This window comes from Mobula birostris, chromosome 1, assembly GCF_030028105.1.
Source record: "Mobula birostris isolate sMobBir1 chromosome 1, sMobBir1.hap1, whole genome shotgun sequence".
In the NCBI taxonomy this organism is placed as follows: Eukaryota; Metazoa; Chordata; class Chondrichthyes; order Myliobatiformes; family Myliobatidae; genus Mobula; species Mobula birostris.
In genome coordinates this window covers 322,191-342,501 of record NC_092370.1, presented here as the reverse complement: position 1 = coordinate 342,501, position 20,311 = coordinate 322,191, and the positions used below count along the sequence as shown (strand labels likewise).

The 20,311-nt window shown below is 43.7% G+C and overlaps 1 protein-coding gene across 2 annotated transcripts in view; it reads right to left on the bottom strand.

Moving 5' to 3' along the window:
- The window catches only part of avl9 (AVL9 homolog (S. cerevisiase)), a 286,897-nt gene that overhangs the window by 92,254 nt on the left and 174,332 nt on the right, over positions 1 to 20,311 (bottom strand). For both annotated transcript variants that reach the window (XR_011885036.1, XM_072251628.1), the window contains exon 12: positions 15,933 to 16,152. Coding sequence is in view for 1 of the 2 variants with exons in the window: in XM_072251628.1 (XP_072107729.1) it covers positions 15,933 to 16,152 (220 nt within the window). In the remaining variant the exon portion in view is untranslated. The remainder of the gene's footprint in view (positions 1 to 15,932; positions 16,153 to 20,311) is intronic.

Here is a 20,311-nt window from a genome sequence, read left to right as displayed (position 1 = left end):
TATGAGGAACATTTGTCCGCTCTTGGACTGTATTCCTTGGAGTTTAGAAGAATGAGGGGAGACCTCATAGAAACATTTTGAATGTTGAAAGGCATGGACAGAGTGGATGTGGCAAAGTTGTTTCCCATGATGGGGGAATCTAGTACGACAGGGCATGACTTTAGGATTGAAGGGCACCCATTCAGAACAGAAATGCGAAGAAATTTTTTTAGCCGGAGGGCGGTGAATCTATGGAATTTGTTGCCACGGGCGGCAGTGGAGGCCAAGTCATTGGGTGTACTTAAGGCAGAGATTGATAGGTATCTGAATAGCCAGGGCATCAAAGGTTATGGTGGGAAGGAGGGGGAGTGGGACTAAATGGGAGAACGGATCAGCTCATGAAAAAATGGTGGAGCAGACTCAATGGGCCAAATGGCCGACTTCTGCTCCTTTGTCTTATGGTCTTATGGTTTCTGTAAAGGAAATCTTGCCTGACGAATCTATTAGAGATCTTCGAAGAAGTAACAAGCAGGGTAGCCAAAGGAGAGGCAGTGGATGGAGAAGGCGCTTGATAAGGTGTCACACATGAGGCTGCTTAACAAGATAAAATCCAATGGCATTATAGGAAAGATACTGGCATGGAGAGTGGAATGGCTGATAGGCAGGAGGCAGCAAGTAGGAATAAAAGGGGCCTTTTCTGGTTGGCTGACGGTGACTAATGGTATTCCTCAGGGGTCAGTATTGGGACCACTACTTTTCACATTGTTTGTCAATAATTTAGATAATGGAATTGATGGCTTTGAGGCAAAGTCTGCGGATGATACGAAGATAGGTGGAGGGGTTAGTAGTGCTGAGGAAGCAATGCAATTGCAGCAGGACGTAGACAAATCGGATGAATGGGCAAAAAAATGGCAAATACACTTGGGAAATTATGATAATGCATTTTGGTAAATGGAGTGAAGGTTCAAAGGGATAAGATAAGGGCATTTATTTCAAAAGGAATAGATTATAAAATCAAGGAGATAATGCTGAGCCTTTATTAGACACTAGTCGGGCCACACTTGGGAGTATTTTCAACAGTTTTGGGTTCCTTATCTCAGAAAGGATGTCCTGTTATCGGACAGAGCCCACAGGAGGTTCAGGAGGATGATTCCAAGAATGAAGGAATTAACATATGAGGAGTGTTTGGCAGCTTTGGGCCTGAACTCACTGGAATTTAGAAGAACGCAAGGGGATCTCATTGAAACCTACTGAATGTTGGAAGAACTGGATAGGGTGGATGTGGAGAGGATGTTTCCTCTGGTGGGGAATCCAGAACTAGAGGGCACAGCCTCAAAATTGAGGGGTAACCCTTTAGAAGAGAGGTAAGGAGGAATTTTTTTAGCCAGTGAGTAGTAGATCTGTGGAATGCTCTGCCACAGACTGCAGTGGAGGCCAAGAGCGTGGGTATATTTAAGGCGGAAGCTGATCGTTTCCTGATCAGTCAGGGCATCAGAGGATCTGGTGAAGCAGACTCGATGAGCTGAATGGCCTAGTTCTGCTCCTATGTCTTATGTGTAGTGAGATCCCCAGCAAGGTGAGGTTGATAATAGGCAAAATTGCAGTCAACAGAGTGAGCTGCAACGTAAAAGGTAGACAAAATCAAAAAGGCGAATACAGGACTGAAAGTGTTATATTTAAATGTACGCAGTATACAGAATAAGGTAGATGAACTTGTAGCACAGTTACAGATTGGCATGTATGATGTTGTAGGCATCACTGAATCATGGCTGAAAGAAGATTATAGCTGGATGCTTAATGTCCAAGGATACATATTGTATCGAAAGGACAGGCAAGGAGGCAGAGGGGCTGGTGTTGCTCTGTTGGTAAAAAATGAAATCAAATCATTAGAAAGAGCTGAAATAAGGTCAGAAGGCGTTGAATCATTGTGGATAGAGCAAAGGAACTGCAAGGGTAAAAAGCCACTTATGGGGGTAGTATACAGCAGCGGTCCCCAACCACCGGGCCGCAAAGCATGCGCTACCGGGCTGTGAGGAAGCGATATGATTTGGCGATAGGAGTCAGCTGCACCTTTCCTCATTCCCTGTCATGGCCACTGTTGAGCCATTACGCACGCGAGGTCATTACGTCATCCATGTCAGCGCGGGATGGAGATCAACTCCTCAAGCTTGCAAATGACGACGGGCTGAAAAGTATGTCTGACATAACATCTCTGCCGGCATTCCGGATCAAAGTCAAGGCTAAAAATCCTGAGATAGCCACGAAACAACTGAAAACGTTGCTTCCATTTCCAACATATCTCTGCAATGAATGCAACAAAAACTAAATTGCGAAATAGACTGGACATAAAGAACCCCCTTCGAGTATCGCTGTCTCCCATCACCCCTTGATAGGACCGTCTTGTTGCAGGAAAACAAGCCCAGGGCTCCCACTGATTCAGCGATATTGGTGTGTTGCAATGATTTTATATGTTCATACTGGGAAAATATGCGTTGCGTGTTTAATATCCAAACGTTACTTAAAATGTTATGATGCTATTGACTTACTTATATAACCATATAACAATTACAGCACGGAAACAGGCGATCTCGGCCCTTCTAGTCCGTGCCGAATGCTACTCACTGAGTCCCACCGACCTGCACTCAGCCCATAACCCTCCAATCCTTTCCTGTCCATATGCCTATCCAATTTTTCTTTAAATGATAATATCGAACCTGCCTCTACCACTTCTACTGGAAGTTCGTTCAACACTTACTTCAAGCTCCCCTGATAATTGACTTATCACTATATTCATGCGAGGAAAATATGCGCTGAGTGTTTAATATTAACCCTTAGATAAACCCTTTTAGAAAGGAAATTGAGTTGTATTAGCCACTTATCATCTATATTCCAGTCGTGATTAACCCGCCCCGAACAGAATCGCCAAAAACAATTTGTAGAATAAAAACGTACACACATGCACAAGTCACGCATGCGCGCTGGTGCCCGCGCAAGGCTTCATGGTCATTGTAGTCTTTCTCCGGGTAAACCCAGCGTATTTGACGGCTACTCGTGTCCGTTGGCAACCCTACCACCACCACCCCCGGTCGGCCGGTCTGCAAGAATATTGTCAATATGAAACCGGTCCGCAGTGCGAAAAAGGTTGGGGACCCCTGGTATACAGACCCCAAAACAGTAGCAAGGATGTGGTCTACAAATTACAATGGGAGGTGGAAAATGCTTGCAAAAAGGGCAATGTTACAATAGTCAGGGGGATTTCTATATGCAGGTAGGTGTAGAAAATCAGGTTGGTGCTGGATCCAAGAGGAGGAATTTCAGAATGCGCAATGAGATGGGTTTTTAGAGCAGCTCGCAGTTGATCAGCTATTCTGTATCAGGAGCTATGCAATGAACCAGAATTGATTAGAGAGCTGAAGGTAAAATAACCTAAGGGGGAGAGTGATCATGATTGAAATTCACCCTTAATTTTGAAAAGGAGAAGCTAAAGTCAGATGCATCAGAATTATGTGGAGCAAAGGGAATTACAGAGGTGAGGCATTAGAGAAGAGTTGGCCAGAACTGACTGAATGAAGAACACAACAGGATGAGAGCAGAGTGGCAATGGCTGGAATTTCTGGAAGCAATTCAGAAGGCACAGGATATATATACATCCTAAAAAGGAAGACGTATTCCAAGACAAATTGACACAACTGTGGCTAACAAGAGAAGTCAAAGCCAACATAAAAGCAAACAGACCATAAGATATAGGAGCAGAGTTAGGCCATTTGGCCCATCGAGTCTGCTCTGCCACTTCAGCCGCCTCCTCCTGCCTTCTCCCTATATTCCTTCATGCCCAAATCAATCAAGAATCTATCAACCTCTGTCTTAAATATACATAAAGACTTGGCCTCCACAGCTGCCTGTGGCAAATAATTCCACAGATTCAGCACTCTCTGGTTAAAGAAACTACTCCTCATCTCCACTCTGAATGAATGTCCCTCTATGCTGAGGTTCTGCCCCCTGGTCCTATACTCTCCCACAATTGGAAACATCCTCTCTACATTTCGTCTATCAAGGCTTTTCATCATTTGATAGGTTTCAATAAGGTCACCACTCTTCTTCTGAATGCTAGTGAATACAGGCCCAGAGCCATCAAATGCTCTTCATATGACACACTATCCAATCTTGGAATCATTTTAGTGATGCTCCTTTGAAACCCCTCCAGTTTCAGCACATCCTTTCGAAGATAAGGGGCACACATATGCTCAGAATACTCCAAGTGAGACCTCATCAGTGCTTTATTAAGTTTCAGCAATACACCCTTGCTTTTATATTCTAGTCCTCTTGAAATGAACATTGCATTTGCCTTCCTCACCACAGACTCCATAGAACCATAGAAACTACAGCACAGAAACAGGCCCTTTGGCCCTTCTTGGCTGTGCCAAACCATTTTCTGCCTAGTCCCACTGACCTGCACACGGACCATATCCCTCCATGCACCTCCCATCCATGTATCTGTCCAATTTATTCTTAAATGTTAAAAAAGAACCCGCATTTACCACCTCATCTGGCAGCTCATTCCATACTCCCACCACTCTCTGCGTGAAGAAGCCCCTACTAATGTTCCCTTTAAACTTTTCCCCCCTCACCCTTAACCCATGTCCTCTGGTTTTTTCTCCCCTTGCCTCAGTGGAAAAAGCCTGCTTGCATTCACTCTATCTATACCCATCATAATTTTATATACCTCTATCAATTCTCCCCTCATTCTTCTACACTCCAGGGAATAAAGTCCTAACCTATTCAACCTTTCTCTGTAACTGAGTTTCTCAAGTCCCGGCAACATCCTTGTAAACCTTCTCTGCACTCTTTCAACCTTATTTATATCCTTTCTGTAATTTGGTGACCAAAACTGAACACAATACTCCAGATTCGGCCTCACCAATGCCTTATACAACCTCATCATAACATTCCAGCTCTTATACTCAATACTTCGATTAATAAAGGCCAATGTACCAAAAGCTCTCTTTACGACCCTATCTACCTGTGACGCTACTTTTAGGGAATTTTGTATCTGTATTCCAAGATCCCTCTGTTCCACTGCACTCCTCAGTGCCTTACCATTAACCCTGTATGTTCTACCTTGGTTTGTCCTTCCAACGTGCAATACCTCACACTTGTCAGTATTAAACTCCATCTGCCATTTTTCAGCCCATTTTTCCAGCTGGTCCAAGTCCCTCTGCAGGCTCTGAAAACCTTCCTCACTGTCTACTACATCTCCAATCTTTGTATCATCAGCAAATTTGCTGATCCAATTTACCACATTATCATTCAGATCATTGATATAGATGACAAATAACAATGGACCCAGCACTGATCCCTGTGGCACACCACCAGTCACAGGCCTCCACTCAGAGAAGCAATTCTCTACCACCACTCTCTGGCTTCTTCCATCGAGCCAATGTCTAATCCAATTTACCACTTCTCCATGTATACCTAGCGACTGAATTTTCCTAACTAACCTCCCATGCGGGACCTTGTCAAAGGCCTTACTGAAGTCCATGTAGACAATATTCACTGCCTTCCCTTCATCCACTTTCCTGGTAACCTCCTCGAAAAACTCCAACAGATTGGTCAAACATGACCTACCACGCACAAAGCCATGTTGACTCTCCCTAATAAGCCCCTGGCTATCCAAATGCTTGTAGATTCTGTCTCTTAGTACTCCCTCCAATAACTTACCTACTACTGACATTAAACTCACCGGCCTATAATTTCCCGGATTACGTTTCGATCCTTTTTTAAACAACGGAACAACATGAGCCACTCTCCAATCCTCCAGCACTTCATCCGTAGACGGCGACATTTTAAATATTTCTGCCAGGGTCCCCGCAATTTCAACACTAGTCTTCTTCAAGGTCCGAGGGAACACTCTGTCAGGTCCTGGGGATTTATCCACTTTAATTTTCCTAAAGACAGCAAGCATCTCCTCCTTTTCAATCTGTACAGTTTCCATGGTCTCACTACTTGATTCCCTCAATTCCATAGATTTCATGCCAGCTTCCTAAGTAAATACAGATGCAAAAAACCTATTTAAGGTCTCCCCCATTTCCTTTGGTTCCGCACAAAGCCGACCACTCTGATCTTCAAGAGGACCAATTTTATCCCTTACAATCCTTTTGCTCTTAATATACTTGTAAAAGCTCTTTGGATTATCTGCAAATTAACGAAAATTAACCTTTAGGGAGTCCTGCACATGGACTCCCAAGTCCCTTTGCACCCAAGATTTTTGTATTTTCTCTCCATTTAGAAAATAGCAAACCCTTTCATTTCTTCTACCAAAGTTCATCACCATACACTCCATTTGCCATTTCCTTGACCATTCTCCTTCAGCAACTTCCTCAAACCTATCTCTACTTCCTCAAACCTAGCTATCTCTTCACCTATATTTATAATTATTTGCAAACTTTGCAACAAAGCCATCATTTCCATCATCCAAATCATTGACACATAACATAAAAAGAATCGGTCCCAATATAGACCCTTGTGGAACACCACTAGTAACCGGAAGTCAGAGAGAAAAGGCTCCCTTTATTCCCACTCTTTGCCTCCTACCAGTCAGCCAAAGCGTTATCCATCGTAGAACCTTTCCTGTTATACCTTGGGTTCGTAGCTTGTTAAGCAGCTTCACGTGTGGCACCTTGTGAAAGACCTTCTGAAAATCCCAGCACACAACAAGAATTGATTCGGCTTTGCCTACCCTGCATGTTATTTCTTCAAAGAATTCCAAGAGATTTATCAAGCAAATTTCCCTTGAGAAAACCATGCTGACTAAGGTCTTTTTTACCATGTGCCTCCAAGTACCCAGAGACGTCATACTTAACAATCGACTCCAACATCTTCCCAACCACTGAGATCAGACTAACTGGCCTATAGTTTACTTTCTTCTGCCTCTCTCCCTTCTTGAAGAGTGGAGTGATTCTTGAAAGATCATTGTTACATTGCCTGTTCTATTTACTATAAATTATTATAAATGTAACACGCTGTAAGGATTCACTGCTAATGTAATGGCTTCTCTGTAATGTTCCACTGCTAAGTAATGGTTTCTCTGTAGCAGCAATGTTTGGGTTATGACTAGGGATAATGGGGCACGTTAGACAATGAGTGGGATGTTGTTCTTTCTTGTGTGTCTGGGAGTCAGGAATTCGCAGTCTTTTGCCGGGGGGAGATAAGGAAAGAAGACACGAATGCAGAGAGTTGGTAGACCGCCGGACGGGGTGGACTTAGACCGAGGGTCCAAAGGTCAGTGACGATCGGAGGAGGCCGATGGTGGACGAATAGCCTTATCAGTGAGTTCCAACGATGCGTATTAAACTGTTTCATGAGGATGGCCCCTTTTCTTTACTAACCATATAGTCAAATTAAGAATTATAAAGCTCCAGTTGATTAATCGCATATTGTGTACTGTTTGTTATTTCGTTGTACTGATTTGTAACAGGGGACACATCGTGCAGTATCCACCCAAATGAGATTTCTTAAGTTTGGCTGGGCCGGGGGCTATCATCCCCTATATTAGGTTGCTAGCCAAACTGAGAGTTACATAAATTACTATGATTGCACATTTAGACAGAGAGGTAATGTAAAGATTTTTATTCCTCATGTATGTGAAGCATGTAAGAAATAAAGTCAATTCAATTCACGAATAATGCCCCATGATCTCTTCAGCTACCTTTTTCAGAACTCTGGAGTGTACACCATCTGGTCAGGTGACCTATCTACCTTCACACCTTTCAGTTTCCCAATTACCTTCTCTCTAGTTATGGTAAATTCACACACTTCATGCCCATGACACCTGGAACTTCCACAATGCTGCTAGCGTCTCCCACAGAGAAGCCAGATGCAAAATACTTATTCAGTTCATCCACCATTTCATTATCCCATTACAACTTCTCCAGCATCATTTTCCAACATTCTGATATCCACTCTTGCCTCCCATTTACACTTTATGTATCTGAAGAAACCTTTGGTATGCTTTTTAATATTATTGGCTAGCTTACTTTTATCTTCCACCTTCACTTTCTTAATGACTTTTTTAGTTGCTTTCTGTTGGAATTCTTTTTACGTTATATGTTAATGATTTAGATGATGGAATTCATGGCTTTATTGCAAAATTTACAGAAAATACAAAGATACGTTGAGGGGCAGAGTGTTCAGAAGGTAGACAGGCTACAGAAACAGATAGATTAGGAGAATGAGCAAAGATGTGGCAGATAGAATACAGTGTCGGGAAGTGTATGGTCACGCACTTTGGTAGAAATGAAAAGGTTGACTATTTTCTAAATGGAAAGAAAATACAAAAAACCGAGGCACAAAGGGACTTGGGAGCTCTTGTGCAGAATTCCTAAAGGTTAACTTGCAGGACGAACCTGCGATGTGGAAGGCAAATACGATGTTACCATTCATTTCAAGCGGACTAGAATATAAAAGCAAGGATGTAATGTTGAAACTTTATAAAGCAATGGAGAGGCATCACTTGGAGTATTGTGAGGTGTTTTGGGCCCATTGTCTTAAAAAGGATGTGCTGAAATTGGAGAGAGTTCAAAGATGGCTCACGAAAATTATCCACGATTGAATGGCTTGTTATTCAGTGTTTGATGGCTCTGGGTATTCAGAAGAATGAGGGATGACCTCATTGAAACCAATCGAATGGTGAAAGGGCTTAATAGAATGGGTGTTTCTAAGCCCAGAGGACACAGCCTCAGAATAGAGGGGCATCCTTTTAGAACAGAGATGAGGAAGAATTTCTTTAGCCAGAGAGTATCAAATCTGTGGGCATTATTTGCTACAGGCAACTGTGGAGGGCAAGTTTTTATGTATATTTAGTATAGAAATATACTAAATACACCTCACTATAGGAAGGATGTGGAAGCATTGGAAAGGGTACAGAGGAGACTTACCAGGATGGTGCCTGGTTTAGAAGGTATGCATTATGATCAGAGATTAAGGGAGCTAGGGCTTTACTCTTTGGAGAGAAGGAGGATGAGAGGAGACATGATAGAGGTGTACAAGATAATAAGAGGAATAGATAGAGTGGATAGCCAGCGCCTCTTTCCCAGGGCACCACTGCTTAATACAAGAGGACATGGCTTTAAGTTAAGGGGTGGGAAGTTCAAGGGGGATATTAGAGGAAGGTTTTTTACTCAGAGAGTGGTTGGTGCGTGGAATGCACTGCCTGAGTCAGTGGTGGAGGCAGATACACTAGTGAAGTTTAAGAGACTACTAGACAGGTATATGGAGGAATCCAAGGTGGGGGCTTATATGGGAGGCAGGGTTTGAGGGTCGGCACAACATCGTGGGCCGAAGGGCCTGTACTGTGCTGTACTATTCTATGTTCTATGAAACATTGAAATCTATAGGACATTACAGGCCCTTCAGCCCAAAATGTTGTGCCAACCATGTAACCTACTCTAGAAGCTCTTTAGAATTTCCCTACCACATAGCCCTCTATTTTTCTAAGCTCCATGTACCCATCTATGAGTTTTTTAAAAGACCCTATTGTACTCGCCTCTACTACCTTTGCTGGCAGTGTATTCCACGCACCCACCACTCTCTGTGTGAAAAATTTACCTCTGACATCCCCCTTGTACCTACTTCTAAGCACCTTAAAACTGTGACCCTCGTGTTAGCCATTTCAACCCTGGGAAAAAGCCTCTGGCTATCCACACAATCAATGCCTCTCATCATCTTATACACCAATCAGGTCACCTCTCATCCTCCAGCACTCCAAGGAGAAAAGGCCAATCTCACTCAACCTATTCTTATAAGATATGCTCTCCAATCCAGGCAACGTCCTTGCAAATCTCCTCTGCACTCTCTCTATAAGCATCCATATTCTTTCTGTAGTGAGATGACCAGAACTAAACACAGTACTCCAAAGTGGGGTCTAACTAAGGTCTTGCATAACTGTAACATTACCTCACAGCTCTTGAACTCAATCCCATGGTTGATGAAGGCCAACACATCATATGCCTTCTTAACAACACTGCCAACCTGCACAGCAGCTTTGAGAGTCCTATGGACATGGACCCCAAGATCTCACTGATCCTCTACACTGCCAAGAGTCTTACCACTAATATTATATTTAAAGCAGAGGTTGATAGATTCTTGATTGGTTAGGGCATTAAGAGATACAGGGAGAAGGCAGGATATTGGGACTGAGAGGAAAATCGGATCAGCCATGATGAAATGGCGGAGCAAACTCCATGGGCCAAATGGCCTAATTCTGCTCCTGTATCTTATGGTCTTGTATGGAGCTGTGCTCAGACACAGTCAGCTCCTTGATGCCAATTAAAGGTGTCTTTGTCTTTTTTACAACTGCAGGACAAGCTTGGGCATTAAAAACTTGGTGTACTGCAGGTCTACCCCATCAGCAAGCGACTCATTGGTGGAGAAGCTGGACTGCTGCGGACCACGTTGCTACCTGCTTCAGATAGATATCAGAGTCGTTGTACGGTCTAATAGCCAGTGATTGTCTTGAACATTTTTCTTGCGATTTCAAGACCCTGTTGGGACATTGGTAATGTAAATTACTGCCTCAGTTGTAGCGAGCACTAGCGCTCATGCCACAGGCTAGCTGTTGCAGCAGTCCAGGAGGGGATACACCGAGGTAGTGCTAGATTGGGTCTGGCCCCTCCAGTTGGTGCTATATTTCAGTTTTCACTCGGTGAAAATCAAGCTGGATTGCGTGTATGTTTGTCTGTATACCGCTGATGGCTGCTTGTTCCTGCCAATAACACCCATGCACCATCAATTTACAGGACACGTCACTCAGGGAATTGGCTATATTATGTTTTTTGCTGTGTGACTATATGAATACTGATATCATATTTGGGCCTTGTGCTGTAAGCATCTTGGCATGTGTTTTGCACCTTGGCTGTATTCTTGGGTATTCATATATGGTTGAATGAAAATTAAACAAACTTGAACTTGAGATTAGCAGGTATGGTATTGTGAGCATCATTGAAAAGTGACTGAAAGAAAATCGTAGCTGGGAACTTAACATCCAAGGATACATACTGTATCAAAAGGACCGATTCCAGGAATGAAAGGGTTACCGTATGAAGAACGTATGCCAGCTCTTGGGCTGTATTCCTTGGAGTTCAGGAGAATGAGGGGGGATCTCATAGAAACATTCAAAATTTTAAAAGGCCTGAACAGATTAGATATGGCAAAGTTATTTCCCATGGTAGGGGATTCTAGGACAAGACAGCATGACTTCAGGATTGAAGGACGTCCTTTTAGAACTGAGATGCAGAGAAATTACTTTAGTCAGAGGGTGGTAAATCTATGGAATTTGTTGACACCCGCGGCTGTGGAGGCCAAGTCATTGGGTGCATTTAATGCAGAGATAGATAGGTTCTTGATTAGCCAGGGCATCAAAGGGTATGGGGAGAAGGCAGGGGAGTGGGGATGACTGAAAGAATTGGATCAACCATGATTGAATAAAGGGTGTAAAGGGAGTAAAGTAGTAATGTAGAAGGGCTGAAATGTGTGTACTTCAATGCAAGAAGCATCAGGAACAAAGGTGATGAACTGACAGCTTGCATACATACATGGAATTATGATGTAGTGGCCATTACAGAGACTTGGCTGGCACCAGGGCAGGAATAGATTCTCAATATTCCTGGATTTCAGTGCTTTAAAAGGGATAGACGGGGGGCAAAGGGGAGGAGGGATGGCATTACTCGTCAGGGATACTATTACAGCTACAGAAAGGGTGGGTAATGTAGCAGGATCCTCTTTTGAGTCAGTATGGGTGGAAGTCAGGAACAGGAAGGGAGCAGTTACTCTACTGGGGGTATTCTATAGGCCCCCTGGTAGCAGCAGAGATACTGAGGAGCAGATTAGGAGGCAAATTTTGAAAGGTGCAAAAATAACAGAGTTGTTATCATGGGTGACTTTAACTTCCCTAATATTGATTGGCACCTGATTAGGTCCTAGGGTTTGGACGGGGCAGAGTTTGTTAAGTGTGTCCAGGACAGATTCCTGGCACAGTATGTTGACAGGGCGACGAGGGGGAATGCCATACTAAATCTAGTATTAGGTAACGAACCGGGTCAGGTCACAGATGTCTCAGTGGGTGAGTATCTGGGGGACAGTGACCACCGCTCCCTGGCCTTTAGCATTATCATGGAAAAGGATAGAATCAGAGAGGACAGGAACATTTTTAATTGGGGAAGGGCAAAATATGAGGCTTCAGGCTAAAACTTGCGGGTATGAATTGGGATGATGTTTTTGCAGGGAAATGTACTATGGACATGTGGTCGATGTTTAGAGATCTCTTGCAGGATATTAGGGATAGATTTGTCCTGGTGAGGAAGATAAAGAATGGTAGGGTGAAGGAACCACGGATGCAAGTGAGGTGGAAAATCTAGTCAGGTGGAAGAAGGCAGCATATATGAGGTTTACAGAGCAAGGATCAGATGGGTCTATTGAGGAATATGGGGTAGCAAGAAAGCAGCTTAAGAAGGGGCTGAGAAGAGTAGGAAGGGGGCATGAGAAGGCCTTGGTGAGTAGGGTAAAGGAAAACCCCAAGGCATTCTTCAATTATGTGAAGAAAAAAAGGATGACAGGAGTGAAGGTAGGACTGATTAGAGTTAAAGGTGGGAAGATGTGCCTGGAGGCTGTGGAAGTGACCGAGGTCCTCAAAAATAATTCTCTTCGGTACACCAATGTGAGGGAACTTGATGGCTGTGAGGACAATATGAGTGAGGTTGATGTTCTGGACTACATTGATATGAAGGGAGAGGAGGTGTTGGAGTTGTTAAAATACACTAGGACAGATAAGACCCCAGGGCCTGACAGAATATTCCCCAGGCTGCTCCACGAGGCAAGGAAAGAGATTGCTGAGCCTCTGGCTAGGGTCTTTAAGTCCTCGTTGTCTATGGGAATGGTACTGGAGGACTGAAGGGAGGTGAATGTTGTCCCCTTGGTCAAAGAAGGTAGTAGGGATAGTCCGGGTAATTATAGACCAGTGAGCCTTACATCTGTGGTGGGAAAGCTGTTGGAAAAGACTCTTGGAGATAGGATCTCTGGGCATTTAGAGAATCATGGTCTGATCAGACACAGTCAGCTTAGCTTTGTGAAGGGCAGATCGTGTCTAACAAGCCTTATAGAGCTCTTTGAGGAGGTGACCAGGCATATAGATGAGGGTAGTGCAGTGGATGTGATCTATATGGAGTTTAGTAAGGCATTTGACAAGGTTCCACACGGTAGGCTTATTCAAAAAGTCAGAAGGCATGGGATCCAGGGAAGTTTGGCCAGGTGGATTCAGAATTGGCTTGCCTGCAGAAGACAGAGGGTGGTGGTGGAGGGAGTACATTCAGATTGGAGGATTGTGACTAGTGGTATCCCACAAGGATCTGTTCTGGGACCTCAACTTTTTGTGATTTTTATTAACGACCTGGATGTGGGGGTAGAAGGGTGGGTTGGCAAGTTTGCAGACGACACAAAGGTTGGTGGTGTTGTAGATAGTGTAGAGGATTGTCGAAGATTGCAGACAGGCATTGATAGGATGCAGAAGTGGGCTGAGTTAGTGGCAGATGGAATTCAACCCGGAGAAGTGTGAGGTGGTACACTTTGGAAGGACAAACTCCAAGGCAGAGTACAAAGTAAATGGCGGGATACTTGGTAGTGTGGAGGAGCAGAGGGATCTGGGGGTACATGTCCACAGATCCCTTAAAGTTGCGTCACAGGTAGATAAGGTAGTTAAGAAAGCTTATAGGGTGTTAGCTTTCATATGTCGAGGGATAGGGTTTAAGAGTCGCGAGGTAATGATGCAGCTCTATGAAACTCTGGTTAGGCCACACTTGGAGTACTGTGTCCAGTTCTGGTCACCTCACTATAGGAAGGATGTGGAAGCATTGGAAAGGGTACAGAGCAGATTTACCAGGATGCTGCCTGGTTTAGAGAGTATGCATTATGATCAGAGATTAAGGGAGCTAGGGCTTTACTCTTTGGAGAGAAGGAGGATGAGAGGAGACCTATTAGAGGTGTACAAGATAATAAGAGGAATAGATAGAGTGGATAGCCAGCGCCTCTTCCCCAGGGCACTGTTCAATACAAGAGGACATGGCTTTAAGGTAAGGGGTGAGAAGTTCAAGGGAGATATTAGAAGAAGGTTTTTTACTCAGAGAGTGGTTGGCACGTGGAATGCACTGCCTGAGTCAGTGGTGGAGGCAGATTCACTCGTGAAGTTTAAGAGACTACTAGACAGGTATATGGAGGAACTTAAGGTGGGGGCTTATATGGGAGGCAGGGTTTGAGGGTAGGCACAACATTCTGGGCCGAAGGGCCTGTACTGTGCTGTACTATTCTACGTCTATGTTCTATGAATGGCAGAGCAGAGTTGATGGGCCAAATGGCCTACTTCTGCTCCTATATCTTATGGTCTTATGATCTTATGACTGGCAGGTAGGCAGAGGATAAATTCAAAACTTTGGAAAGAGTTTAGATAAGATCAGGAGATACAGAATCCTTGTGGGTAAAGTTAATAAACTGCATGGGTAAAAAGACCCTGATTTGAGTTATATACAGACTTCTGAGCAGTAGTCAGGATGTGGTATATAAATTACAACAGGAAATAAAAAAACACCTGTAAAAAAGGCAACGTTACAATAGTCATGGGGGATTTCAATATGCAGGTAGATTCGGAAAATTGGGTTGGTGCTGGATCCCAATAGAGGGAATTTGTAGAATGCCTATGGAGATGGCCGTCTTCTAGAGCAGCTTGTGGTTAAGATCAGTTGGGAACTGCAATTCTGGACTGGGTGCTGTGTAACGAATCAGATTTGATTAGGGAGCTTAAGGTAAAGGAATCCTTTGGAGGCAAGTGATCATAATACAATAGAATTAACCCTGCAGTTTGAGTGGGAGAAGAGAAAGTCAGATGTATCAGTACTAGAGTAAAGGAAATTACAGAGGTATAAGAGAGGAGCTGTCCATAGTTAGTCCTGACGAAGGGTCTCGGCCTGAAACGTCAACTGTACCTCTTCCTAGAGATGCTGCCTGGCCTGCTGTGTTCACCAGCAACTTTGATGTGTGTTGCTTGAATTTCCAGCATCTGCAGAATTCCTGTTGTTAGCTGTCCATAGTTGATTGGAAGGGGACAAAGCGGGGAACAGTAGTGGCTGGAATTTCTGGGGGAAATCAGAAAGCACAGGATAGATACATTCCAAAGATGAGTAAGTATTCTAAAGGGAGGAAGAGGTAACTGTGGCTGACAAGGCAAGTCAAGGGCAGCAAAAAAGGAAAGGAGAGGACATACAAAATAGCAACAATTTGTGGGAAGCTAGAAGATTGGGAAGCTTTTAAAAACCAACAGAAGGCAACTAAAAAGCTATAAAGAGAGATAAGATGAAATATGAAGTTAAGCTAGCCGATAATATAAAAGAAGCTTTTTCAGATATATAAAGAGTAAAAGAAAGGTAAAAGGAAGGTGAGAGTAGATATCGGACCTTTGGAAAATGACGCTGGAGAGGTAGTTATGGGGGACAAAGAAATGGCAGAGGAACTTAATAAGTATTTTGAATCAATCTTCGCTGTGGGAGACAACTGCAGTATTCCAGAAATTCAAGAGTGTCAGAGGTCAGGAGTGAGTGATGTTGATACTGAGGAGAAGATGCTTGGGAAGCAGAAAACTCTGAAGGTAGATAAGTCACCTGGACCAGTTGGACTAGACCCCATGGTTTTCATTTACCAAAAAACAGTCAGGGCAGCTAAACCCAAACAGGCCAAAGCAGACAAAATATTCAATGTAAGAAAAGAACCAATTTGCCTGGGCAGGGGTCAGGACTGTTCAGACACAAAGTGCCTGGAAACATCAAATACATTATGCAGATACATGGAGATCCATCCTATTGATGATACTACTAGTTGTTAAAAACAGTTTTTAATTAAGTTTAAAGTTGAATTCTCACCTGGCTGCAAAGTTGTGGCAAGAAGGGAATGAATATAGAGTGAAAACTGCGCCCGGATCCACTCATCTCCTCCTTCCCAACCGGTCCCATCGAGAAACACATCATCCCTATTTTCAGTTACATGCTTCACCAGAAAGTCTGCGAAACGCAAGTCTGCTGTGGTGAGGTTTAATACTTTGCGTAATTCTGAATCATGTATTTGTATGGCAGATTCCTCAATCTGTAAAAGCAATACACAAGATAAAAGAACTCCCACAAGCTGCATTCTTTTCATCCTGAAGAAATGGCTTTTACCTTCAGATTTCTTTTCTTTTAAAATCTTTTTATTGTTATATTATACAACAGAAATAACACAACTACATTGAAGTAACAACACTTACAATGTCTATTCAGATTTGATGGAAGTATAGAACATAGAACAGTACAGCACATTACAGGCCCTTTGGCCCACAATGTTGTGGCGACCCTCAAACCCTTCCTCCCATATAACCCCCCACCTTAAATTCCTCCATATACCTGTCTAGTAGTCTCTTAAACTTCACTAGTGTATCTGCCTCCACCACTGACTCAGGCAGTGCATTCCACGCATCAACCACTCTCTGAGTGAAAAACCTTCCTCTAATATCCCCCTTGAACTTCCCATCCCTTACCTTAAAGCCATGTCTTCTTGTATTGAGCAGTGGTGCCCTGGGGAAGAGGCGCTGACTATCCACTCTATCTATTCCTCTTATTATCTTGTACACCTCTATCATATCTCCTCTCATCCTCCTTCTCTCCAAAGAGTAAAGCCCTAGCTCCCTTAATCTCTGATCACAATGCATACTCTCTAAACCAGGCAGCATCCTGGTAAATCTCCTCTGTACACTTTCCAATGCTTCCACATCCTTCCTATAGTGATGCAAGTAATCATGCAAGTAAGCAAGCAGCTGAAGAAGAGAGTGGAAGAATTCGGGTAGAAAAAGTCATTTTTTTCCTTAAACACTGCTCGGGGAGAAGGGTCTGCAGTGCGCAGGCGCGTGACGTAGCACGCCAAGGTTTAAAAAGAGAAAATTTCAATGGTTCTTGTTTCAGTCGAAGCAAGCAGCTGAAGAAGAGAGTGGAAGAATTCGGGGAGAAAAAGTCATTTTTTTTCCCTTAAACACTGCTCGGGGAGAAGGGTCTGCAGTGCGCAGGCGCGTGACGTAGCACGCCAAGGTTTAAAAAGCAGACCACCATATACAGCGGCCATCGTCGGAGTGGACTGAGTCAGATTCGGACGGCTTTGGCTCAACAGGCTTCGGTGAGAACAGGCAGAGGCCAGGGTAGGTTCTGGTAAGTTTTTTATTCAGATTGTCTAGTGTAGAGAAAATGCCGGGCAGGATGTTGCAATGCTCCTCTTGCAGGATGTGGGAAGTCAGGGAGCCCTCCGGTGTCCCTGACAACGACACCTGCAAGAAGTGCATCCAGCTGCAGCTCCTAACAAACCGCGTTAGGGAACTGGAGCAGGAGCTGGATGACCTGCGGATCATTCGGGAGAATGAGGACATTATAGACAGTAGCTACAGGGAGGTAGTTACACCAAAGGAGCAGAGGACAGGAAATTAGGTCACTGTCAGGCGAGAGAAGAGGAAAGGGCAAGCAGAGCAGGGTTCCACTGTGGCCATTCCCCTCAACAACAAGTATACCGCATTGAGATGTGATCGAGACAGAGGAATGAAAGGTGGGGGAGTAGCATTGCTTGTTAGCGAAAATATTAGAGCAGTGCTCAGGCAGGACAGATTAGAGGGCTTGTCTACTGAGTCCTTATGGGTGGAGCTGAGAAACAGGAAAGGTATGGCCACATTAGTGGGATTGTATTACAGACCACCCAATAGTCAACGAGAATTGGAAGAGCAAATCTGCAGAGAGATAGCAGGCAACTGCAGGAAACAAAGTTGTGGTGGTAGGGGATTTTAATTTTCCATATATTGATTGGAACTCCCATACTGTTAGGGGTCTAGATGGTTTAGAGTTTGTAAAATGTGTTCAGGAAAGTTTTCTAAATCAATATACAGAGGGACCAACTAGAGGGGATGCAATATTGGATCTCCTGTTAAGAAACGAGTTAGGACAAGTGACGGAAGTCTGTGTAGGGGAGCACTTTGGTTCCAGTGATCATAACACCATTAGTTTCAACTTGATCATGGACAAGGATAGATCTGGTCCTAGGGTTGAGGTTCTTAACTGGAAGAAGGCCAAATTTGAAGAAATGAGAAAGGATCTAAAAAGCGTGCATTGGGACAGGTTGTTCTCTGGCAAGGATGTGATCGGTAGGTGGGAAGCCTTCAAAGGAGAAATTTTGAAAGTGGAGAATTTGTATGTTCTTGTCAGGATTAAAGGCAAAGTGAATAGGAATAAGGAACCTTGGTTCTCAAGGGATATTGCAACTCTGATAAAGAAGAGGGAGTTGTATGAAATGTATAGGAAACAGGGAGTAAATAAGATGCTTGAGGAGTATAAGAAGTGCAAGAAAATACTTAAGAAAGAAATCAGGAGGGCTAAAAAAGGACATGAGGTTGCCTTGGCAGTCAAGGTGAAGGATAATCCAAAGAGCTATTACAGGTATATTAAGAGCAAAAGGATTGTAAGGGATAAAATTGGTCCTCTTGAAGATCAGAGTGGTCGGCTATGTGCGGAACCAAAGGAAATGGGGGAGATCTTAAATAGGTTTATTGCGTCTGTATTTACTAAGGAAACTGGCATGAAGTCTATGGAATTAAGGGAAACAAGTAGTGAGACCATGGAAACTGTACAGATCGAAAAGGAGGAGGTCCTTGCCAAAGTGGATAAATCCCCGGGACCTGACAGGGTGTTCCCTCGGACCTTGAAGGCGACTAGTGTTGAAATTGCAGGGGCCCTGGCAGAAATATTTAAAATGTCGCTGTCTGCAGGTGAGGTGCCGGAGGATTGGAGAGTGGCTCATGTTGTTCCGTTGTTTAAAAAAGGATCAAAAAGTAATCCAGGAAATTATAGGCCAGTAAGTTTAACGTCGGTAGTAGGTAAGTTATTGGAGGGAGTACTAAGAGACAGGATCTACAAGCATTTGCATAGCCAGGTACTTATTAGGGAGAGTCAACATGGCTTTGTGCGTGGTAGGTCATGTTTGACCAATCTATTGGAGTTTTTCGAGGAGGTTACCAGGGAAGTGGATGAAGGGAAGGCAGTGGATATTGTCTACATGGACTTCAGCAAGGCCTTTGACAAGGTCCCGCATGGGAGGTTAGTTAGGAAAATTCAGTCACTAGGTATACATGGAGAGGTGGTAAATTGGATTAGACGTTGGCTCAATGGAAGAAGCCAAAGAGTGGTAGTAGAGAATTGCTTCTCTGAGTGGAGGCCTGTGACTAGTGGTGTGCCACAGGGATCAGTGCTGATCCCTGTTATTTGTTAACGCATTGTTATTTGTCATCTAGATCAATGATCTGGATGATAATGTGGTAAATTGGATCAGCAAATTTGCTGATGATACAAAGATTGGAGGTGTAGTAGACAGTGAGGAAGGTTTTCAGAGCCTGCAGAGGGACTTGGACCAGCTGGAAAAATGGGCTCAAAAATGGCAGATGGAGTTTAATACAGACAAGTGTGAGGTATTGCACGTTGGAAGGACAAACCAAGGTAGAACATACAGGGTTAATGGTAAGGCACTGAGGAGTGCAGTGGAACAGAGGGATCTGGGAATACAAATACAAAATTCCCTAAAAGTAGCATCACAGGTAGATAGGGTTGTAAAGAGAGCTTTTGGTACATTGGCCTTTATTAATCAAAGTATTGAGTATAAGAGCTGGAATGTTATGATGAGGTTGTATAAGGCATTGGTGAGGCCAAATCTGGAGTATTGTGTTCAGTTTTGGTCACCAAATTACAGGAATGATATTAATAAGGTTAAATGAGTGCAGAGAAGGTTTACAAGGATGTTGCCAGGACTTGAGAAACTCAGTTACAGAGAAAGGTTGAATAGGTTAGGACTTTATTCCCTGGAGCGTAGAAGAATGAGGGGAGATTTGATAGAGGTATATAAAATTATGATGGGTATAGATAGAGTGAATGCAAGCAGGCTTTTTCCACTGAGGCAAGGGGAGAAAAAAACCAGGGGACATGGGTTAAGGGTGACGGGGGAAAAGTTTAAAGCGAACATTGGGGGGTGCTTCTTCACACAGAGAGTGGTGGGAGTATGGAATGAGCTGCCAGACGAGGTGGTAAATGCGGGTTCTTTTTTAACATTTAAGAATAAATTGGACAGATACATGGATGGGAGGTGTATGGAAGGATATGGTCCGTGTGCAGGTCAGTGGGACTAGGCAGAAAATGGTTTGGCACAGCCAAGAAGGGCCAAAAGGCCTGTTTCTGTGCTGTAGTTTCTA